This window comes from Amyelois transitella, chromosome 17 (genome assembly GCF_032362555.1).
Source record: "Amyelois transitella isolate CPQ chromosome 17, ilAmyTran1.1, whole genome shotgun sequence".
NCBI classification, from domain to species: domain Eukaryota; kingdom Metazoa; phylum Arthropoda; class Insecta; order Lepidoptera; family Pyralidae; genus Amyelois; species Amyelois transitella.
In genome coordinates, this window is record NC_083520.1 from 4,722,231 (window position 1) to 4,748,765 (window position 26,535).

Genomic DNA, 26,535 nt, shown 5'->3' on the forward strand with positions numbered 1-26,535 from the left:
CTCGGGTATTTGGTGTTTTCTTTAATTTCTTTGAAGTACTTAAGTACCTACTTAAATTTCTAGCAACTAGTCACATTCTTTGAATTTGAATTCCGTCACTAACGTGAAACCAACTCTTACTTTATGATATTTATACCACGGCAGTTTTACCCGATTAATACAAAAATCTTACTAATTTCAGTAGCTATCCAAGACCAGATAATATCAACATGCCAAAATTTTTAATCTCTTAACTAGACATTTTGATTTGCACGTTGAAATGTTTATATAAGATATACATATATTTATAGATTATATCAGTGTGTTATTTATAACAGTATCCGCATAATATTTAATAATTTTTTTATATACCTCCTTATTTGAGTTCAAATACACATTCCAATGGAGAATCCCACAAATATTGCATTCGCATTTCAACAACCGTTTTAACAATGTTTGTGACCGTGACGATAGCTTGTGACTTATGTTACTGGTTGGTCACGACTCTTGAACTTAATAAGTTAAGCCCTGCAATCCTTATTAACGTTATACGGTGCTGAAAATGACGGCATGTGTTTAAAGGAAGACATCGAATAATTTCGATATTATTTTAAATTTAAATTAGTACCATTATTAAATCATCAACCTAAATGTGGTTTCGATCATTGTGGCCAGAGGCCTGTTTATTACGCGAGGGATAAAAAGTAATAGTTTTGTGGTCTGTTTTACGATTAACCCCCACCAAAAACAGTATGTTCATAAGTTTAAAGTGTCTTTAAATTACTCTGATGCTACAGCATTCGAATTTTAAAAACCTTATATATCACTGAGTGTTAGAGCAGGATGCTAAAATACGAAATATATGTGCATCCTCAATTTATACGAATCCGATAAATCAAATTATTTTGTTGCTTCTTTATATTAAATCCTCAGTAGGAATGTTAACACCCACAAATCCAATGTGTATTATCACTCGAAGCATCAAAGGGCAAAGAGCAAATCGTGGCCATTTTTCAAAATGCATTTCAAGCTGTCTCTACTTTTCTCAATATAATTTTTTATATTTTACTTCTAAAAAAGATAATTGCTTAGTTCGAGTGAAATATGGACTTAATTATTCTGTAAGTTGATAAAATTTACCCGACGCTACTAGGAGGCTTATCTCGAATAGTTATTATTTTAATTTACACAGAATAATAAATGCTTTATTATAACGAACGATAATAAGCTTAAGTATACATGTGGTAAATATATATTGGAAGGCGTTGCCAATAAGAAAATTTATTTTTCTTTGACTAGATCTGGCATTGAACCCAAAACCTAGTAATATAACACATAGGTAAGATTATTTCCACTGCGCAACAAAACCCGTCATTTTGAAATAATATGCATATTAGATACAGGAACGCACATTTGAAGTATGTGTAATATTTTGAGTATGCTACTGTTCGTGGACCGCTGGGAACGAAGGCTTATCCAAGGATCAAAGGGTTCCTGGCGTGCTTTGTAAACCTTCGACATGTGCTTTATATTGTGTGTGTGATTCCAGGCACCAATATTGAAAAGAATAGGCCACTCCATCTCTTTCCTAAGGATGTCGGAAAAGGCGACTAAGGGTTAGGCTTATAAACTTGGGAGTGTTCTTTTAGGCGATGGGCTAGCAACCTGTCACTATTTGAATCTCAATCCTATCATTAAGCCAAATAGCTGAGCGTGGCCTATCAGTCTTATCAAGACTGTTGCTCTGTCTACCCCACAAGGGATATCCCTTGTGGGGTAGACAGAGCAACAGTCTATATAGACGTCTATATAGCCACGTCTATATAGACGTGACCATATGTATGTATGTAGAATGTTTTCAATTAAAATTCAAAACAAAAACTATTTAATTTTCTTTCTGAAATCTGCAGTAATAATATAATCATTTGCACAGCAGAAACACAAATCTTACAACAATTACTTTCTTATGATTTTCTTTTTTAAACTTCCTCTTTGTCAATGAGTTAAATCCCTATAGAACGGACTTATAATAAACATATTGTTAGGTGGCCACTCCATGGTATGTCTAGAGTAAATAATGGACACCTTGATCAGCCCACACACTAAACTGCATAGATTATTGACGTACATTAAGTAATGTTCTAAGGCTGACCGCACTTCTAGTTTTTCATTAATGTTATGTGAAAGTGCCGTGTGGTTCCCGGTACCAATACAAAAAAGAATAGGACCACTCCATCTCTTTCCCATGAATGTCGTAAAAGGCTACTAATGGATAGGCTTTTAAACATGGGAATCTTTTTTTAGGCGATGGGTTAGCAACCTGTCACTATTTGAATCTCAACTCCATTATTAAGCCACACAGCTGAACGCGGCCAATCAGTCTTGTTAAGACTGTTGGCTCTGTCTACCTCACAAGGGATATAGACGTGACTATATGTATGTATATAATGTGAAACTTCATGGAGCCATGGAAGTGCAAGCTACTATGTTGGTGGCTAGGGGGAGACGTGGTGAATTTGGGCTGCCTCTCTTCCATGCAAATATTGAGGGTCAATCAAGGGAAGAGCTGATAAACTAATGATTATATTTTTAAGCGATGGGCTATCTATCATTGAGCTATGCTGCTAAGCGTGACAGTCATTCCGGGACTGTTGGCTGTGTCTAACCCGAAATAGATAGAAACATAATTTTATTTATGTATGTATTACGTGTTATAATAAAATTTGTTTTATGAAATACAATGAGCTTTTCGTAATTTGGACGCTGGATTTCGTTCTAATCTGCCCCGTAATTTGATTATAATTCCCAGTGGATGATTTGGTTGAACTAAATGGTTTAAGTAGGGCAGGTTTCATTAGTTTAAAATTTGGTGTATTCTACTGTTGCCCAACACGGGTCGGCAATGATTTGAATAATAATACTGTAGACAAAAAAGTGTGTTAATAAAAGTAAAAAATCGTAACTTAAATATATTTTGTTCGCTAAATTTTAATGGCAAGTGGTAGCTGTGTCGAGATGTCAGTTTACATTTTTACTACGCTTTTATTAGCTTGGGTTGTATGTATGTATGTATGTATGTATGTATGTATGTATGTATGTATGTATGTATGTATGTAACGGAATCTTTGAGCTTAATTTTCACTGATTTCTAAAGGTCTGATCAACTTGAAACTTTGCACACGTATCAAGGACCGATGACAATGCAATATTTTGATAAGAGTTTCTCATTATCCTTATTAAAACTGCCAGGATTAATAAATTCATTTTTAGATCCTTCGTATGAGAGTAAAAGAGACAGAGATAGTACCAGTGCCAGTAATCTCCATACAAGAAATTAAGAAGTTCTGACGTATAAGGAGTCCAAAAAGAGATGTAATATATTTCCATATAATGTTACTAATAACCTGAGGCTTTTTTATTTCATCGCATCGCTCCATTTAGAATTACCATTAGAAACAATAGTAGAATTAGTAGAATATTTTAAAACAATAAACAATATATAAGTAATAAAACAAAAGTAATAAATGAAAATTGAACAACTAAATTTACAACAATACAAGAATAAAGTTACTACCTACAGAACTTTGCGATATTTAATACGTATTTAACATATTAATGCAATTCTTGAATTAACATTAGGTATCTTTTGCCTATTTATAATAGCAACACTGTAATACTCGTTTAAGAAATGAGTGACAGTTTATTTAATATGTCAAATAAGTTTTGCAGTAAGTTTTGAATTCGATTAGAAAACCTGTAAACTTTCTTTCTGTTTTTTTATACCGGTGCCTGTGTATTTACCTATTTGCACTTTGTTTTGTGCTGATAACTTGTCGTTATTTGTAGTTTGGAATCTTCCGTTGAGTCGAGCTTTGTTCTTCCGGATATTCGTGTGATTTTATCATCTGAGATTGGACTCTGACTGTGTTCACTGTGTTGTGCAGATATTTTTTAGATAGGATTCCTGTAAAAAGTACCTGATTATTTGAGATAGGAGTCCCAAGTTTGTGTTTGTTTTTGTGAAAGACAGTTTTACAACGAAAGTGCCACGATGTCTTCAGATAAACATTGTTGCGTTCCTGGTTGTAAAGGCAGTGGAGGTATGTTTGAAATATTTTTGTTCCTGTATCAATCTGCCTCTTAATCTTGTGGTTTGATTCCTGGCAAGGCCACAATCGAAAATTATTATGTTTGCTGGATAGTCAAAAATATTATTAACAGTGATTTATCACTATAAAATTCTTTTCAACTGGGTTTAACAATTATCATACATACATATAATCATGTCTATATCCCTTGCGGGGTAGACAGAGCCAACAGTCTTGTAAAGACTGATAGGCCACTTTCAGCTATTTGGCTTTAAGATAGAATTGAGATTCAAATAGTGACAGGTTGCAAGCCCATCGCCTAAAAAAGAATCATCATTATGAGAATATTATGAGATTTAATCCAATCAGGCCACATATAACTTTAAAAAAGTAAGTTGTGAAAACCTCCGGCGGTGGGTGCATGGTTGCAAAAGTCTTTTCTAGTATGATAGTTATACTAGAAGTGTTAACTTCCAAAAAATAATTGTATAAAAAAACTAAAAAGCTACGCGTTTTATTGCTAATTGAACTAAAAAATAGAAAATAAATAATAGTTTAAAAAAAACTAAAAAACTACGCTTTTATTGCTAATCAAACTAAAAAATAGAAAATAAAAATTAATGACAAAGGAATTATAAAACAGTAGTAGCAAGTCGAACAATCAGTTATAGTCAATTACCTCCGATTAAAATTATAACAAAATTAAATTTATAAACAAAACAATTTAAATCTGAGTAAAAAGCGTGGGGTGCATTTTACTTCATTTTCATAACTCTCTTGTCATAAATATATGCTAATAGAATGATTTTAATATTTACTACATCAAGCACCCCACGCTTTTTACTCAGATTTAAATTGTTTTGTTTATAAATTTAATTTTGTTATAATTTTAATCGGAGGTAATTGACTATAACTGATTGTTCGACTTGCTACTACTGTTTTATAATTCCTTTGTCATTAATTTTTATTTTCTATTTTTTAGTTTGATTAGCAATAAAAGCGTAGTTTTTTAGTTTTTTTTAATTTTAAATACATAGATACCTGAAATGTACTTTCTTAGTGTTTGACTGGCCTAAACAGCAACTGTCGAATCGACTTCGAATATCAAGTCATGCGAGATAAATCGGCGACACGAATCGCGTGCGATATTTTACGCGCGAGAATACTCGCCGTTATCGATACACAATGCAACAAACATTCTGACTACATTGTACACATTCGTGTATTACGTAAAGCTGTCAATGTTATTTATTTAGCGTCGGGTTAACATTCCTCGGATGAAAAGATGCGTTATTTATTATTTGATAAATTACGCAAGATAGACAAAAGCTCGTAAATTTAGTATATTTTTTAAATTGAATATATAAGTACCTAAAGAATACAAACGATAATAAAACTGAAAAGATAACTCTAAACCAATCAATGAAGTGGAGAAAAAAAAACGATACTAGAGCACTCGTGATGTGGGTTATTTTTCATACGTCTTTTCTTTATAACATTGTTTTTGTGTCGGTAAATGATAATCATTGTGATAGTGAGTTTGAGAGGCCAAATAAAAACTTATTGTGAACTAAAGGTGATGATAGAAAATGAACTAGTACTTATGGAAATTCAAGCTAAATTGTACAAATACTATGAGGACATTGATTGGTTACACAAGTGAAACTTTGGCAATGCTGTCGAATAAAGTTTGATGCTGACTACTAGGAAGTTGAGCCATATTCTATCGCTCCCAGTTTCGACAAACTTATTGTTCGATGATATTGCATGTTTTGATGAAATTTTGCATAACTCTCATTTACTTGGTTAAATTGATCTTGTTTCTTATCTAATTCGGTAATAAAAGGGCGTAAAGCCTACATATTGACTCTTTATAAAACAATACGACAACTGTTTATTGCACCACAATAAATTACAGAAAATTCACGATCATGGTACCTACATAGATGCAAAAGGCGACCTTATCACCAAAAGCAATCTATTCCAGGTCTATTATTATAAAAAAGTAAAGTTTAATAAAAAATATTCCTTTGTCAGTTTGAACAACCCAGACGAAGCGAAAATATAATCAATCAACAACGATATTATTAGACCGTAACAGTTACGTACCTACTTATATTCTTCATTATGTTAAAAGATAGGCACCCAAAGCCGAATATGACATTGAAATTGAAAAACATAATATTAATACAATTAATTCAATTTTTCCTTAAAACCAATCAAATAAAAGTTCTTCATGAATTGAGAAAATAAAATCTTATAATAATGCAAATTTGGATACAAATATTCATAGGGCCAATTTTTATGCCGCCGTAAAATATCCCTTGAATTTTACTCACTCCCTTCTCGCCCCTTCTCTTTGTTGCGATTCACTCTCACCAGACACTTTTAAAAGCTTTTGTCACAGTCAAGTGTTCCCGGGACATCATTGTCGCACACGTAGACGGTTTTAAGTACTTCCTACTTTTATGTTAAAAAAATGTGGTCGTGCTTACTTAATTACCTAAAACTCTTATACTGAGTTCCTATTAAGACACATATACCATATACCTACCTAACCTCGAAATTTACTTATTCATTATTAATTAAAACTCAACTTGTTAGGCTTAGACTTTTTGTTACATGAACATATGATCATGCTTAGAGGAACAGTCGGAAACTACATATATTTTTCCACCTGTCACAATCCCTACATTAAGCCAATCTGTTTTTGCAATCTGTTTAGTGAACTGTTTGAGTGAAATTTCACCAGAATTTTCCATACTTCCAGAAGGGACGTTCCTTGTGAACTCTTTATTATAAAAAAAAAAGAAATATGATACAATACAGTTAACACGAATTAAAAAATATGAGTACAATGGCGGGCTTACTAAATTAAGATTTCTTTCAGTCAACCCTACTTATGGTATAAATAAATATGAAACATACGCCCATTTAAATATAGTAATATTAAAAAAAAATTGGTTACTTTGACGAACGGTTACTTTGTCATTTTTCAAAATTTAAGGTCAAAACGTTATTTTGTTTTGGAGCTTTTATTTATGCAGGCAAACAGAAATCACAAGATGGCATAAATAAAAAAAAACAATCTTGAATAGATCTTGTTACCTTACGATAGCCCGTTTCGATTTATTTGAAAGAATTAAATTTAACGGTATAAATAACTGGCCCTCATTTCCTAATTCAATTTTCGAATTTAAATTGTCTTAACGTAGAAGTTGCACAAAGTACTTACCACCACAACACAAGCTCGTGGGAAACAAAAAGTAAGCTTTTTATCAAGAAGCAAACACATTTAAAATAATATATAGTAGGTATTATTTTTTATTATGTGTGAGACGAAATTTTAAGGGCTTATGATATATTGCACTTGTAATTTTATTGTTAAAATATTCCATCGTTGAAGTTCCATGTATGAAAAAAGTATAATTAAATTTAATTTTTAATTCTTAGTATTAACATAAGTATCATATATGTTTTATTTCACTTATAATAACACTTAATAAAATAAAATGCAATGTTATAGTTTCGATTTTATTAAATTTATCCTTTTTTGTCACAAAATCAATCGAAATGAAGTTCAAAAGGCGGCTTCATATCAAGTTGTCTGCACACCGAACATTGTGCTAACTATTTTTACTATGGAAGTGCTGTTTTAGCGGACCACAAGTTAAACATCCAACAGCTGATAATATTTTAATTGGGAAAAAGTTATAATGGGAAAGAGAAACCAGCCAACTCATTCCGAACAAAAACAAGTGGTGTTTTATAATAAGTAATCATAAGACGCTCATATCATAAGGCAAAGTTAAATTAGATAAAGGGCCTTAACGATAAGAAAGGTGGAATTTGAAAAAGTTTGATGTCGCACTTCTGCTTACGAGAATAAGGAAGGGGGTGAATAATGAAATAGGAAGTGAAAATACGAATTGGCAGAGACTACTTCCCACTTTAAAGGTATTTCTCATTCAAAATTTATAAGGTAACCAAATAAAAAAACCAAAACAAACTTTCCAACAAATAAACAGTGTTCGAAAGAAATTAAGTTATAAAGTTTGCTCGCATGCAAATTGTGCATAAATGCATTTCTAATGCAATGCAATTCTAGAGAAGTTGATTAACAACTTAACAACGCAATTAAGCTGGAATTCGTTATCTGTTCGTATTACAATTAACAATGTTTTCAGAGTTTATTGCACCCAGCTACCTAATGAAATGTTGTAATTCAATTTTGAGCAAAACAATTTAAACACTAAATTGTTTTGCTCAAAATTGAATTACATAAAAATGATATGATATATGATATATGAATGAAAAATGAATAAATTTAAGACTATTAAAACCAACCAAATGTTGCTTCCATCACGGCTTGGACTGGTATCCAAGAAAAAACAAAGTGTGTGTGTAAGTTGCTACTAATTCTACTCATTCAGCGCAGATTGCTTAACTCAATATAGCGATAAGCTTGCAAATTGGAACCTTACACTATCAGTTCGATGCCTAATTACATTACTGTAAGCCATCCGACTGAACGTGACCTTTAAGTCTTTTCGAGATTATTAGCTCTGTCTACCTCGATTGGGATAAAGATAGATATATGTATATATAAAGGTATATATATATATATCTATCTTTATCCCAATCGAGGTGGACAGAGCTGTATGTATCACTACACTACATAGTATAAAACAAAGTCGCTATTTTAGTCTGTTGGTCTGTATGCTTAAATCTTTAAAATTACGCAACGGATTTTGATGCGGTTTTTTGTAACACGTAGAGTGATTCAAGAGGAAGTTTTTAATGTATAATTTTTCCGAATTTTGCACTCGTGCGAAGCCGGGGCGGGTCGCTAGTGTTAAATAATATTTCCAGGGATTTATTGTGCATGTCGATAAATTTATTGATGTTTTTTATTTCATACAATGCATTTAAAAAATTTAAGCCATGTCAAAGTCCGAAAACAAATTTATGAAAACTTGGGCGTACATTAAATTCCTACTCTTATCATATAGCAATTGAATTCATACTCTTATAATAGCATTAAAATTAACAGCAATAATTACATTATGACAGAGTTGAGAGGAATGAATTGTGGTCAGCACTTTCTATGCATGGGGTGAGCAGTCTCTTAATACGAGCACTGAAATCCTTATATGAGGATTCGAGTGCTTGTGTCAGGATAAACGGAGCGCACACTGAGTGGTTTAAGATTGAGAAAGGCGTTAGGCAAGGATGTGTTGCGTCACCGTGGCTGTTCAACCTATTTATGGATAGCTGCTTGACAGATTTGAAAGAGTCTAAAAGTGGATTAAGGATGAATGAGTTACTCGTCAAATGTCTGCTCTATGCCGACGATCAGGTTATACTGGCGTCATCAGCGGAGGAGTTACAGGAGATGGTAAACTGTATGCATGAAGCTTTAAAAGAGAAAGGAATGAAAGTGAACGTAAGTAAAACTAAAACACTGGTTTTTGAAATGGAGAAAGAAATGACAGCATGTAATATTTTGATTGGAGGAGAAAAAGTGGAGCAAGTGAAAGAGTTTGTATATCTAGGATCAAAGTTTACATCAGATGGCAAGTATGATAGTGATATTGAAAGGAGAGTGAACGCGGGGAACATGGTGAATGGAGCTTTGCATGCCTTTATGAGCAGTCAGAAACTATCCAAAAAGGCTCGACTGGCTGTGCACAGGGGCGTGTTAGTCCCGACATTAATGTATGGGAGTGAAAGTTGGGTATGGCAAAAGAAGCATGAAAGCAGAATAAATGCAGTGGAAATGAGAGCGTTAAGGAGTATGATGGGTGTGAAATTGAGTGACAGGATAAGGAACAGCGTGATAAGGGAATGTTGTGATGTGAAAGAAGATGTAGTTACAGGAATAGAAAAGGGTATGTTAAGATGGTTCGGTCATGTGGAGAGGATGAATGAAAGCAGGTTGACTAAGCAGATATACAAGGAGAGTGTGGAGGGAAAGGTCGGAGTGGGAAGACCTAGACGAACGTATCTTGATCAAATTAAGGACGTCCTGGTAAAGGGTCAGGTCAAAAGTACCCGAAACCGCCGAGCTTGTATGAAGAGAGTTATGAATGTGGACGAAGCGAAAGAAGTATGCAGAGATCGTGGCAAGTGGAAAGAGGTAGTCTCTGCCTACCCCTCCGGGAAAGAGGCGTGATTTTATGTATGTATGTATGTATGTATAATTACATTGTTATAAATAACAATATATAGAATATAGATGTCAACAGCTCGGAAAACGTATCAGATATCAAGCAGGTTCGTTCAGTCATGCGTGCGCGCATGTGACTGACATCAGTCCTGTAAATAAATACGGGATGAGAAGGTTTAAAAGATTAAAAATAATTTTTAATCTATTTAACTCTTCTCTTTTATATAATATTAATTTATAATATTATTATTCTCTTCTAATTTTTATATATTAAATATGCTGAAAAATTTTAAGTCTGAAACCTTACCTTAACTTTCGCACTCAGGTTCTAAAAATAAAGTTATATCAATTATTCACTAAATTGTAGTACAAAACCAAATAAAAAAACAAAATAAACTGTTAGTTTACCGATAATACTATGGGTGATCAAATTATGGGTCATTCAGAAATAGTGACATGTCCATCGTTTAAAAGAAGTATCCCATATTCTGTTGATTGACTTTTCGAACGGAAGACACGCAATCTGGCACACACTGTTGTCTCTATTGCCGGAGCTAAAACGTAAACATAGTTATAGTAATAATATACATAGATTACAATAACAATAGACCGCTCATCTAGCAGTAACAAGGTCGTGACGAGTGTCGCCGTCAGTCATGCGCGCACTCGTGTGACAGATATCGATACCGTAATCGGATTCTAATCTATTTCTTCCTTAGTTTACCTACTTTATTATGCCTGCAGAGCCACTTGTGACAAATATACATATTTATTCCTTTACCTTGGTATTTCTGGGATAACCGCTCTCGTAATGCCCTACACTAGCCGAGGAACCACTGAACTTGTCAAACTTTGCAGGGGAACTTCAATCATTTTTACATCGTGGTTTTCACTATCTGAATGAGCAGGCCTCCTAAGTTGTAGATAGTTTTTATTTTGACCGAAAACCGTAATCTCTATTCGTAAAACGCTTCAAAAAGCAATGTCTTTTTAAGACATTGCTTCATCAATTAAAAGACTTACTACTTGACACACATCTCCTTTTATTTTATAAAGAGTTAACAAACCGGAATAATGTAAAGATTTCAAGGATAGGTCAGGAATCGTTCACATCTATATCCATAATCGTTAGTTCACATCTGACACACAGCTGGTTACGATACTTTTTTTAGTTCCATTACTCCAATTTCAATGTCAAAGGAAATTAAACCACATTATCTAACACATGTGTGTGCATGTGATAAATAAGGAGAAACTCTTCATACCAAATCTCGGTATATTATTTAGTAATAGACAGTCTTGTTCGTTTCAATGTCCCTATTACTATTTAAAACAATGTACATACTTATATCCTATCAATATGTACATACATACATACATATGGTCACGTCTATATCCCTTGCGGGGTAGACAGAGCCAACAGTCTTGAAAAGACTGAATGGCCACGTTAAGCTATTTGGCTTAATGATAGATCTGAGATTCAAATAGTGACAGGTTGCTAGCCCATCGCCTAAATGTAAGTTTAACAATAAATAATGATATTCCTATTGTTTTGTATCGCTTAGAATATCACTTAATTTTATCGATGTTAAACTAGGTACTGTTCTCTAAAGCCACAAGTCATAGCATTTCAAAATATTTAACGAAGATAATTTTTACAATTGAGAACAATCGCTTAATGGTTTTACTACTACTAAGTAAAAAATCGTAATTACTCTTTCGCTATATGTAAGTTTACTTAACAATAGACACTACGGAGACTACTTCACACATTTTAAACAAGCCACATGGTATACAATTAACTTGATTTATATGACGCTTAAGACAGATTGCTCGTTGGGAGTTTAATTTTTGATATCAAACGTATGGGAATTCTTGCAGATGATTAATAAAACGCTGAACGGTATCTTTTGGACATTTTTGACTTATGTATGTTCTCATATTAAATTAATTATCTTTTGTCGTGACAAAAGTGAATTTGACTCAATTTTTTTGTTAATTCAATCAGTGGTTTGGTCTCGGGATAATTCGGAAAACGCTCTGTAAGTGCGGTTTTAGACCACATAAGGAACTAATATGACAAATTTGATTTGGTAGTCGGTTGGACTGGATTCAAAAAGATAACAATTTTCGTGCAAATATAAACCATGCTATTCCTGAATTTGTGCTAAGCGTGTTTTTTTTTGCATGGTGACATTTGGCCGACACGACTGCACTTATAAAGTATTCAGGATGCATGCAGCGATCCCTGCATTGTCCCATATGAATCATCGGCGTGTAAAAATAATAGCAAACTCATGTGCCATATGGAACATACCTGATGTTTCTAAATTGGCTGACGTTAAACGGGACATATTGTGTGATGCTGATGTCTTTACAGATGTTATGGACATATCAATTGATCGTTTCCTACGGTATCTAAATAAATAGAAGTTATATTGTATTGGTGATAGAATTCAAATACAAATAAAACCATTTTATTAAAATTCGTATGCATCTTGAATACGAATTATTGTTTGTATAGGTACATATACTGAGGTATATAGGTAGATATTGAATCCAATCTTTTCGACTAGATAATCGAAACAGAAAATGCTATTAAATCACAATAGGATGTGTTAACAGCATTAAATTGAAAAACAACAAACAGTTTATCAGTTACAAACATCTGCCAATCAACAGTTACAATAAAACGATTCGGTTCCAGTAACAAAATAAAAATAATGCAGAATTTACCCATTCTACATTACAAAATTTTTCTTCATCTTAAAGGGTAGTATTTCTTTGTCACTGAACGTGCATTATTTTTTTTTAATTTAATTTATCTCAATGACAAAGTAATCTGATGCCATACTGATCCCTTAATACTAAGCATAGCACCACTTGTTCTCATCGCTATACTAACCTTTCGGTTTTACGAGAAAACCATAGAAGAGAGACCCCTTCTTCCTTAACTTTCTAAAAAAATCTCTTTATCCTATTCTAAGCCACTCTAGCAAGCATAGTACTAGTAATATTACCTTAATGCTATTTCAAAGTTTGTCTTCTGTTCCATTTATATTTTGCTTAAGTGCCACCCCTCAGAAATTAGGCTGAGCTGAAAAACAAACACGTGTTGATTGAGCTGAACCAGTTCTGCAAAAGTAAAGTAGGGGAGATTTAATTTTTAAAACCATTAGTGGACATTGCAGTTAAGGGTCAACTCGCAATGAAAAGGAAACTTATACGTGTATCCTATATTTTTCTGAGAGTACGATTTATGTCCGTTTCAATAGTTATTTTTTAATCCGTACATATAGCAAAATAGTAACTGACAGACAATCTGTACTTGAAAGATATTGCCAAAAAATCTTTCATAAGAAAATAATATAGTTAAGTAACTATTAGTCTTATATAATTACCTCTTTACCTACAATTATTTACTGAGAGTTTTTTTTTAATTGCTACCTATATGCTTGTCATCCTTCCATCGTTTGTATAAATAAATTGGTCTCACCAGGTCAAAAACAAAAAAAAATCCTCCACATGCAGTGTGCGTAAGCCTTTATTGTGCGGGGAGTCATGAATGGTCAGTTAATTGAGCAATAAATCAAGACTCGACTGCACCATTACCTAGCACCGCGGATTGTACAAAATAAAATTTGAATAGAAAGGGCACAAAACACATTACTATAAATTTTTACAGAAAAATTACTTCTTTTTTATTTTCTATACCGCACAAAAGGCATTAAATGATTGTGCGTTTAGATGTATTATTATCTCTTGTCAATTTTTATACTGTTTTTATTAGTGAAGACCTGTAATTGGCTATTAAATATTTATTTTTTAAGCTAATGATTTTAAAACTTGCTGCTGGTCATCCGAATATATAAAATATAATATAAATTTATAATTCTGATTTCAAAAGGGGTACGTCGATTTAAAACGATGATTATTATGAATCGTCAATATTATATAACAGTAATTCAGATTTCCTATGAATTTTTTTTAACCTTCAAATCAAAAAGACACGTATGTCATATTATTTAGAGTGTTATGGATTTATTTATTGACATATCATAATGATAGGATCCGCCCATGCCCTCCGAAATTCAAGGACACCTAATCCATATCCAGTAATGGTTACCCAGATAATGCATTATTCCTTCTTTCGCTATTCATCAATATTATTCGTCTAAACAAAGATTTGTGTAAAGTTAAACATTCATCTGTCCTCTCCATATTTTTATCCCTAGCAGATGGGGTCATTTTTATTATTGATGTTACTTTTGTTTATACCCGTAAATAAGTAGTGTAAGTAGTGCGATATTTTTCAATAACCGGTTTTAAGTTTCACTGTCATCGTTTATTACGTGCCATTGAAGATATGAATATTAATTTTGGTCTCGTGCTGTGTTAAATGGCGGTAACACAAGTATCTATTAACTTTATTTTTAATGCAGCTTTGTAGTTCATGACAAAAATAGTTCTAACTACGTCATCGTTAATCATAAATTACAATAGTATTTCATTAATGTGATTGTGAAAGAAAACTGGTTCGACAATTTTAGTCGTGTTGGAATCGGCGACTTCGTATCAGTTCGTTTCAGAATATGGTTCGTAGGTTTTTCGCGACGAAAGGTATATTTGACAGCTTTGAGTGAGTGTGAAGTGAGTGAAAGAATGCACATAAGTGTGTGCATTCTTTCACTCACTTCACACTTCATTCACTCATTTATGTGCATTCACATAAATGAGTGTGCTTTAATTTCAAATTAAATTTAAAGATTCGTTTTCCCTTAGGAATTTTTGGGATTATGTGTCAGTAGTGTTGCCGATAGTCCACTATCGATAGGCTAACGATAGTTGAGTAAAAGCAAAAAGTATCGATACTATTGCAACTAACTATGAATGGACTATTCATAGTTAGTTGCAATAGTATCGGATCGATATTGTAGATAATTATCGAGATGAATATCGATAGTTCTACACTGCTATGTGTCAGTTTCCTTCCCAGTAATTTCGGCACCTACCATACCTACCTGGGTTGTCATCAAACAGTCAGAATCAGAGGCATAGTAAAATAAATAAAAATTCATTGATGATAGTTTGTGTCGTGTCGTGTTACATACATATATGGTCACGTCTTTATCCCTTGCAGGGTAGACAGAGCCAACAGTCTTGAAAAGACTGAATGGCCACGAAGCCAAATAGCTTAGTGATAGAATTGACATTCAAATATTGTCAGGCTGCTAATCCATCGCCTAAAAAAGAATCCCAAGTTTGTAAGCTTATCCCTTAGTCGGCTTTTACGACATCCATGGGAAAGAGATGGAGTGCCGGGAACCACACGGCACATTTGTCATGTTATATGTACCTACATACATACATACATACATATGATCACGTCTATATCCCTTGCGGGGTAGACAGAGCCAACAGTCTTGAAAAGACTGAATGGCCACGTTCAGCTATTTGGCTTAATGATAGAACCGAGATATGTACGTGATATGTACCTAAATGGGTAAATTCTTTTATGGTGAGCTGTTACTCTCTGATCTTTAATAAACCTCAATAGAAAATATTTTCTCTTTCTAGAAAATGTACTGAACTTTATTAGGAAGCCGAGGAACAACATAAAAGTACGCTAACTTGAACTCCTTAACGAGCCCTATTGTCAGTAAATCTTGCTTTTACAATCCTTTTTTCCTATACACATGTAAGCTTCGTATGAAAAAAGTTGTAGATTGATGCCATATTTAGTATGAATACCTACCTAAATAGGCCAAAGATTTTATGCGATCATTTACATAAATTTCAAGCCAACTCGTATCACATCTTATATTCTTATATTACGTTGCAAAGCCAGTTGCCTTGAAAAGAAATTTAGAAAACTACGATATTTATCGGAGTTTTGATTTAGAAAAGCCTTGCATTTATGTATCTAAATGATATACATTCAGTCAGAAAAGTATCGGGAATGGATTATTTATTTATGGTTCCAAATTCAAATTTTTGTTTTTTTTGTTGTTGTTAGATTAGCACAACTGTTTTCCATTTTGGCGCGGAGTTTGAGTTGCATCTGTTGTTTACATTAAATACAGTGCTATTTTTAGTTATATCATATCTAGTGTGTATTGCTTATTTCATAATGGATAAAAACATCGAACAAAGAGTTTGTCTTAAATTTTGCATTGCCAATGGAATATCGTGTTCGGAGTCACTGAAAATGTTACAGAAGGCTTACGGTGAATCGACTTTATCAAAAACTCGTGCTTATGAGTGGTACAAAGCGTTCAAAAGCGGTCGAGATGTGATGGAAGATTTGCCTCGCTCTGGTAGGCCATCAACGTCTGCAACTGAAGTTAACATCGCAAAAGTGAAGGAAATAGTGACTGAAAATCCTCATTCAACTTTGAGAGAGATAGCCACCGAACTTTCTGTATCTCACGAGTCGATCCGTACCATTTTAACTAATAATTTGGGTATGAAACATGTTGCCGCTCGGCTAGTCCCAAAAGACCTGAATTTTTTTCAAAAACTCAATCGCATGAGAGTCGCTGAGGACATGTTAGAACGAGTCAATTCCGACCCAACATTCATGAAACGCATTGTTACTGGTGACGAGACGTGGGTTTACGAGTTTGACATGCAAACTAGTCAACAAGCTTCGGAGTGGCGCCTTCCAACTGAACCGAAACCGAAAAAACCACGCCAAAGTCGTTCAAAAGTCAAAGTCATGTTGACTGTTTTCTCTGACTATTGCGGTGTTGTGCACTCGGAATTCTTGCCGGAAGGTCAAACGGTAAATAAGGAATATTATTTGAGTATTATGCGGCGTTTAAGAGAGCAAATCCGACGAAAAAGGCCAGATTTGTGGAAAGAAAATTCTTGGATTTTGCACCATGATAATGCACCTTCGCACAAGGCCATCATTGTGAACGAATTTTTAACCAAACACTCAACAAATACCATCGAGCAACCACCATATTAACCAGATATGGCTCCAGCCGCCTTTTTTCTTTTTCCTAAACTCAAATTACCACTTCGTGGCACCCGTTTTCAATCGGTAGAAGACATTAACAGAGAATTCGCGGCGAGAACTGACCTCAATTCCGGAAACAGCGTTTAAAAAATGTTTTGATGATTCGATTATTCGTTGGCGTAAGTGTATCGTTTCTAAAGGAGCATATTTTGAAGGTGATAAAATAAATTTGGATGAATAACAAACAGTTTGTGTATTATTGATCTTTTCCTGCTACTTTCTTGACAGAGTAGTATTTTATCTGTCAACCCTCCTAATTTTACCATGATACCCAGGTGGAAAGGGGTGCTGTTCACAGACCAAATCAGAGAATGTGATCTGACTGGTATTTTACACCTTTATTTACCACCATGAGATGTCCCGTCAACATAAGGTCCGACTTTTGAGCCTAAAAAACGTTGTATTGTCTGCCATCTATCGGAATATTCGCTTATCAACAACTTACTAATAAGTTCGTTATTTTGTCAACAGGCGGCAGCACGTGTCGACCCCGTGGAGCTCAACGACGACAGGGGGCGCTCGCGCCCAGCACGAGTTGTTCGAGTTGCTCGAGCGAGTGCAATGTTCACGGCTAGATGACCAGAGGGCAGTACTGCCGCCATATTTTTCACAGGTTTGTATATTTGATTATTAAGTTACTTTTTATTTTTGCATTACATTTCGTTAGTAACAAATAATTCATTCCGGGAATTGTAATTGTATTTTTGAAGAATTGTGTACAACGCCATCTATCGTTCATAATTTGAACGTAACAAAACAAATGCGGCAACAGAGCGCTTTGGTGGGAGTGGTTTTAGTTTGTCTATTCCATTCTAGATGGCGGTAAAAAAATTAAATAAAAAGTTTATTTCTTAAAAGCCAAGTGAACTTAAGAGTCAAAACGTAAAGGTACACTGCTGTTTTAGACAGGTTTATTGGTAAAATTATGATAATATGAACCAACATAAATTCAATGAAGCCTCGGTCAAAGATCTATCAGTTGCTAAGTTATAATTCACCACCAGACCGATTAATGTTGAGGATAAGGAGGGAGTCGACGGAATACGCGTTTTGTTTTGCAACCCGCCAAGTTCGCATTTCAGGCGTAGAAGTTTCTGCAACAGTGACCGCTAATGGGTCAACAATTCTAAAACACGGTCAAAACTGAGATTCTTCGGGTCAGCGGTCACATAGTTCGTTAGCTTGGTAATAATTGGCGGAAACCACCGAGGGTGGTCACCAGAGCATGTCCGAGGAACCACTGGGCTATTGTCTCCTCACGCTCCTTCAAAAGTCACGGTTAGGCTGTTTCAAAGAAAGGTCTAAGGGTTTTGCGCTGAAGGCTCCGTGTAGCAAATTTTTTTCTATAATTACATCTCTATCATATAAGGACTTTTGTAGTAAGTACTATGATCGACCCCCTCTCTGCACAACTACCATGATGATGTTTTTATTTTACTTTTTATAGTGTCTTGATACGAGTACGCTTGATACGTTGCTATCGGTGATTTTACTTATTCATGAATTTTGTTTTTATTTTATTTTGTGACTTTGTATGTATTAATTCCCATCGTCTTATTTTTTTAAGGTTGTGTAGTAAATACTGCTTAAGCACTTACTGTTTTATTCCCCAAATGTTACTTTATGAGATTTCGTTGAAATTGATCGTAAAAATATAAATTGAGAAATCCATGATCCATCCAGATGTTAACAAACAATATAATTCCCGTTTCAGTTTATTCGGTATTATTAAAAACAATCTTAACATTTTCTCCGGAGATTAACATCTATTGCATATTTATGAGTCGGATAGGCGGCCATGTTGCATATTTTGTTTTAATTACACAGCAGATTGTAATGCCGATAATTTAAAAGTATATTGCTTTGACTTTTTTCGGTGGCATTGTTTAACGTTACATATAGTTTTAAAATTAGTTATAAAGATTATTTATCTTCAAAGTGTCAGAATCAATAAGCTCCTACACATCAAAGGTTTCAGATACTTTGATCGCTCTGAAGATAGAGTAAAAGCTAGTCAAAATCGTAACAAGAAAATGTTATTATTATAAGTATTACATTACGGTAACATTTTTTAAATATTTGATTATATTTTGTACTGTTATAATAGGTTGGTCTGGCTGATATTTGGGGCAAAACAAATTAAAATCGTTCATGCTTATCGTGATATGAAAATCAGCGGAATATCTAGAAACAAAAAAATATCTCATAGTTAAAGCTATCACCGGGGCCTGAGTAGGTAGATAGCTATAAGACCAGCATGGAAGGTACTACAGATATATGGAATGATTGAAGCTACTCATGAGTTACTAAAATGCTATTTGTAAGAAGAATTTATTGCGTCCGTCGTCATATCATTCGTCTTTTCCCAGATTGATCGAAATACGCACACTTCATTTACTAAAGAGGTCGAGTACGTTTACGTAAGAATGCCTAGTTAGGGAAAAGAGTTCCAGCCAATTTCAAGATGAATAGGGATCGTGAGCATTAAGTAAGCCAAAAAATAAACCGGCATTCCAATAAGTTTTACAGTAAATTAGCTTAAGGCGTTATACGAATTTTATATGATTTTACAGTTGTTATAAGTATTTTGAGAAGTTATTTTCAAATTTATCATAACAAATTAATTTATATATCAAAGCATACAACAAAAGATTTAAAGATTATAAGAACGATGAACATATTATGTAATGTATTAGACAATTATAAAGTAAATCGACACAATAAATTTGAACAAAATATATGTTCTGGATGTTAAGACATAAATGCACACACGGTTTTTTTAAATTAATGATATCAATTGTGCATATTTTTATTTTTGTTTTGTATTACTAGCCTAAAAGTAAAGTCCTCACCTTACTCAAATTTTTGTCATAAACATGTAACGTAAAAAGCTCTTTAGTAAGTACATGCATCTTATTTATCGTGTCATTTCCTACCATATCTTCCCTAATGGAAACAGTTTCTATTATAACCAAGACAGTGATGGGGCGGAAGTGTGCATTAACCACAGAATTAACTCTATCCTTGGTACTTCCGAGAATGCCGAACATATTTACTTGAACCCAGAATGCTTGAACCAGTCTAAAAGCGGCTTTTGAATTGTTAAACAAGGTTGGGTCTTTATTATTTTCGTCGCTGTATATTTATACTCATTGTGGTTCCCAGTAGTACCTACGGGATACCTTCTTCCTACCTTCAGGAATAAAATACGATTATTAAGGGCATTTATTGTACAAAATACAATATGTATATTCACTTTCAATGTAAATTTGTTACAATATTATTTTGGTAAGCATTTAATAATATATGTATATTTAACCTCACAATTCTAATTTGAGCAACGATATACTACATTTAATCAATTAAGTCCGCACACTAGACACACAATCACAATTCATTAGGGGAATTGAACCTCTGACCGAGCAACCTAAATCACTGATGTCATACTGCCCCGCCGATATAAATTTAATGACGCGACATTGCAAGATGAGTGAACATCAGAATTACCATATAATTGGAATGAGTATTCGTATTATTATCTAAAATCATTCATATTAAAAAAAGTCTATGCTGGTCTGGTAGGTAGTAAACAAAGTGTATGCCAGCTGCTTCTCTTCCCATGCATATTGTAAGGTCAATTAAGGAAAGAACTAATAAACTTGGGATTCTTCTTTAGGACGATGGGTTAGCACCCAGTCACTATTTGAATCTCTGTCTCTCCATCATTAAACCATATAGGTGAACGTGGCATTTCAGTTTTTTTTTATACTTTAGGCTCTGTCTACCCTTGAGATCTATTTCGTATGCTATAAAGACGTGCTTGTATGTTTGAAAAAGCACGGTGAAAATAACTTACACGTAATTGACATAGAATCAAATTGATGAGAAAGTAACACCATTAAGTGGTGGTATAGAAAATAGGTTGATTTACGTCTTATCGGCTTCGAATGTCACATGGTTCCTGTCAACGGAATCGACTATATTTTACGGCTTCTTTAGGATGTGGTTTTAAATTTAACATTTAAGTTTTCTCCAACCTATAAACCATTGGAGTACGCTCGAGCCTTTGCCTGTGTGAAAAGAAAAATACCGTTAATATGTATAATAAAAATTTTTTCTTAGTACCACACAACAAAAGGAAAAAAATGATTATAAAAACGACTAGTAAATTTTAATTTCGTAACTGCATGGTTATCAAATAAGAAAAATATTCCTTGCCGTATCTGGTTACGAAAGCTCAGCTACGAACGTGGAATAAAGGGAACCAACGTGCTAAATTTCAAATCTCACTCTGCGGTTTGGGCTGCTTCAGTGCCTGTCAGTCAGTCAGTTAACTACTCAGGAAGGAAAAAGTTATATTTAGAAATTATATGTTATTAGCCTGTGTACCTTTTATCTTTTTTTCGTATTTTTATGTATAATCCTCCATTCTTTATCATATGGGACTTTTAACAAATTTTTGATCATTTATTCAATTCAATGTTTCATATTTTCTCGTTATTGCTCACTTTTTCTTTTGTTTTTTCTACCATCTATTCTCGATTGCTGTTCCCAATATATCACAGAGTGAACGTATTGTAGAATGCCGACCATAAATAGCCATTAGGATCGTTCACAGCTTATCGAGAGTATTCTGTTTCAATCGGATCGCAGTGAATTTTACTCTTTTTGTTTATATAGGTTGTTTCTTTTTTTATATGAAGTACTTAATCACTAAGTTAAACACCTATGTACCTATTATCTTGTATATTTGAGAAGATTTTCCATAATTTTGTGCTTCAACCTTCATAAAAAAGCTTCATAATACCTACATCTATTTATTTATCGAAAAATTCTGAACATAAATTTTATATTCTTCCAAAATAGATGAAATATTTTTTATTGTAGAGTGTAGTTTTGAGTTTATCAGCATTAAAATTTAAAATATGACATTATTAACTCACGTTTAAATATTCATGTTAAGAATTTAATTAAGTATCTATTTGTTTTCTGAATACGCATTTGTTTTGTATCAAGGTTTGTGGCGATCGGTCCACCAACCTTCGCTGATAGGTCAACGGGCACAAATGGCAAAATCGTGGCTTTCAAAAGCTTGAAATGGAACCATTAAATGTTATTTCATTTTATCAATTAATCATTTCGTATTTAAGTGGCAAATTGTATTAATATATTCTACATCCAACTTTAACATCCAAACTTATAATATTTATATTATATTCAATTTGTTTTGCGTTTGCAGATTATTTTCTATCATGTAATTAAAAACTGTTAAACATACATACATACATAAAATCACGCCTCTTTCCCGGAGGGGTAGGCAGAGACAGTTTCCACTTGCCACGATCTCTGCATATTTTCTTCGCTTCATCCACATTCATAACTCTCTTCATGCAAGCTCGGCGGTTTCGGGTACTTTTGACATGACCCTTTTCCAGGACGTTCTTAATTTGATCAAGATCTGTTAAAACTGTTAAAACTTATCAATATTTTTTTAATCTTAATTTTACATCATAAGTAGCCTTCATTCTTATTATTTTCATTTCTGTTTTGCAATCTACTAAGTATTTATCTTAATTGTCACTGTCGTTTTTTAAGTTATTACAATATGATCTTGCTAGATAATAATGGGATATCACAACACAATAACTTATTTTTCCAAACGAATGTTTGCTAAACAATTGCTTAATCATTTGTTGATTTATAAAGTATCTCACGGCTTAAGAAATTTTTTAATTGTATTTATTTTGGTCTTAATAATAGGGACCTATTCCATCATTAAAATAACGATTAGTTTATTACACGTCAATTGTGTTTCAACATCATTTGGTTACGTAAAATTAAAAATAAACAAAATTTAATAATATCCTTAACTCTGTGGACTGGGAAGGCTTAAACGAACCTATCTTGATCAAATCAGAAACGTTCTAGCAAAAGGTCAGGTCTATAGTACCCGAAGCCCGAATAGTTATGAATTTGGATGAAGCGAAAGAAGTATGATCATTGCGAGTGGAGAGATCCAGTCTCTGCTTGGAAAAAAGCGAGATTTCATGTATGTATGTATCCTTATCTCTGCTTCCCATTGAAAATATAGAAAGTTCTTCAAAATCGTTTTGTACATTAATTTCGGAACAGAAAACCTGAATAGGTACTTATGATGCCTGCATATCTCCTTTTCGCTTTGTTCACACATCCACATTCATAACTTCGTTACAAAGATTGAAAAAAAAATACAGAGTTTAATAACATTAACACATACTGGAAAAAAATCTTTTATCACAATATCCAGACAGACACAAATATACACTACCAAGTTCATGATAATAATACATTACGACAAAGTTTCCTTTACAACTTACATGCTGATACTTAATCCAGATTCTGTCAGTGAATAATCTGTTCTCTCTTGGCAACCGACCGACGGTTTATCAGATTATAAAAAGTTATGCTACCAACTACCAACCTAGTTTCTGGTAAACGTGTGCCAAATACGAATCAAGTTAATGCATGGATATTGAGATGATTAAAGTCAAAAGTGGAACTTTACGCTAGGGACTTCACGAACAACAGCCAAGTTTTGATGATGTGTTTTATTTCCTAGTGCCGTGTGGTTCCCGGCACCTATAACAAAAATAATATGACAACTCTTTATGGTATCCATGGGTGTCGTAAAAGGCGACTAAGTGTATTCTTCTTTTAAGCGATGTGCTAGCGACCTGCCACTATTTGAATCTCAATTATATCATTCAGCCAAACAGCTGAACGTGTCCTATCAGTCTTTTCAAGACTGTTGGCTCTGTCTTCCCTGCCAGGGATATAGACGTGATTATATATATGTATGTATATATGTTTTATTTCCTTATGTTTTCATACATCTCATAATCTCAATTCATTCTCTTTTTCTGCACTCTACGTTTTCTCTATAACTGATTTTATATTGTTTTCCTTTAGTCGTTTCCATATTTTTACTAAAATTCAAATACATAATATTTCAGTTTCTCGTTCGTTCGGTAAACCGTATAAATCTCGTAATTTTTTTGCTTCGATTCACAATTACAAATACTTTGCCTTTGAATATTGCTGCCAAAATCGGTCGCTTTTGTAGTAATAGTGAGATATGGGACGCTACTGCGGCCCGTACCCTTATACTGCAGTTATGTTTGGCACGAAAATTGCATATTTGGAAGCATGAATAGTGCCTTTGAAAATAAGTTTCAGTAAATTTATTGGACTTTGAACCGACCTTTTAAACATTCTGTAACTTTCAATGCTACAAATAAATTTAAAATGAAGCTTAACGACATTTTGTCTTAGAATAATAATGTAATAAGTTGAAATTTATTTTGATTGTTCCTATTACTTTAATGTTGAGTATTTTGAAAATTGCAGAACATCGTTCTTTATTGTACTTTCTTTCAAGATTACTTCTGAAATGCGTGTGAAATTCATGCTAAACAAATTTACTAATGAAACGATGGAAGGAACTTGTTTACAATGGAAAATTAGCATAACGATTGCCAAATTATAATGGCGCATCGGTCCAGATCGTCACGATAGCAAATTTGTGATAAATGGCAGCTCTTAATATATAATAGCACATTATATACATAAAATCACGTAACTACGTCTCTTTCACGGAGGGGTAGGCAGAGATTGTAAACCATTGCTTCTCTTTATTTAATTTCTTGAAGTGTTAAGTATATCTACATATAATCACGACTCCCTTGCGGGGTAGATAGAGCCAACATTCTTGAAAAGACATAGGTCAAGTTCAGCTGTTTGTTATAATGATAGAGTTAAAATGTAAATAGTGACAGATTGCTAGCCCATCGCCTTAAAGAAGAATCTCAAGTTTATAAGCCTATCCCTTAGTTGACTTTTACGACATCCATGGAAAATAGATGGAGTATATCTAAAAAAACTTATCGTTTCTCTAACTCGCGTTTCTTCTTTAAGGCGTTCGCCTAGAAACCTGTCATTTTATCTGTATCTCATTTCATTCCTCTAAATAATTAAACCATCCAGTTTAACGTGGCTTTTGAGTTTTGTATTCATTATTTCTGTCTACCCCTTTGGGTATACATACGTGATTTGTGTATGTACATATCTCTAATCTAAAGACACGTATTCATTAAGTCTGTTGCGCTCGGTAGACCGCCAAATGAGACATGTGGTTGCATAAGCAATGCATCACATGCATAATGACTACGGTAGTGATGTCACAAAGTATATTACTGAATTTTATGTACTTTCAAAGGAAAAAAAGTGCCGTGTGGTTCCCGGCACCAATACAAAAAAGAATAGGACCACTCCATTTCTTTCCCATGGGTGTCGTAAAAGGCGACTAAGGGTTAGGCTTACATACTTGTGATTCTTTTTAGGCGATGGGCTAGCAACCTGTCACTATTTGGATCTCAATACCATCATTAAGCCGAGCAGCTGAATGTGGCCATTCAGTCTTTTCGGGACTATTGGCTCTGTCTACCCCATAAGTGATATAGACGTGACTATATGTATGTATGTATGTATGAAAGGAAACAATTTTTGTGAAACATCGCAAATGAAGAACACTCATTGATGGCCTTACAAGTCACTAACACTGAATCTCAATTCCATCTTTCAGCATTTGTTCAAAGCAAAGCCACGTAAATGGTTTTAATTCTTGTGACTTTGTCTATCCCATAAAGGATAAAGACGGTATATGTAATATTTGAAACATCATACATATATATTGTCACGTTAATATTCCTTGCGGGGTAGACAGAGCCATCAGTCTCGGAAAGGCTGAAAGGCCACGTTAAGTATGGCTTAATTAGTTAATTAGGAACAGAGTTAGAATAAAATCTTTTCTTGACAATTTTTTTAAATCGATATTCATATTCATAGTATGAGAAAAATAAGGTTCATATATTATACGTGTATATTTTTAGTTTCAATCAAACATACCAATCAAATGTTATGAACATGTCTTAAACTAAAATAATTTTTCACTGTCCGTACAATCCAAACTACTTATCTCTAAAAATACTTGCGAAATTATTATTTACCTACAGAAATTAAAAGTATATATAATACTCTTTTATTCAAGAATAAATTAAAAGCTTGGTTATTAAATAATGTTTTTTATAACTTGGTTGAATATTTTGACCATTGCACAAATTAAACATAAAAATTTAGATGTATAAACAATGTTCTATGTAATTGGTTTTTTTAGAAAAAGTTTTATGTCTGTATTATTTAATACATTATACATGTTAGTATTTTCAATACTAAAAAAT

General features: G+C 33.5%; 1 protein-coding gene across 3 annotated transcripts in view; it reads left to right on the forward strand.

Moving 5' to 3' along the window:
- Positions 1-26,535, forward strand: part of LOC106143348 (rap1 GTPase-activating protein 1) — a 241,744-nt gene that overhangs the window by 126,868 nt on the left and 88,341 nt on the right. For all 3 annotated transcript variants that reach the window (XM_060948791.1, XM_060948789.1, XM_060948792.1), the window contains one exon: positions 17,732-17,873. In XM_060948791.1, the coding sequence (XP_060804774.1) occupies positions 17,732-17,873 (142 nt within the window). The remainder of the gene's footprint in view (positions 1-17,731; positions 17,874-26,535) is intronic.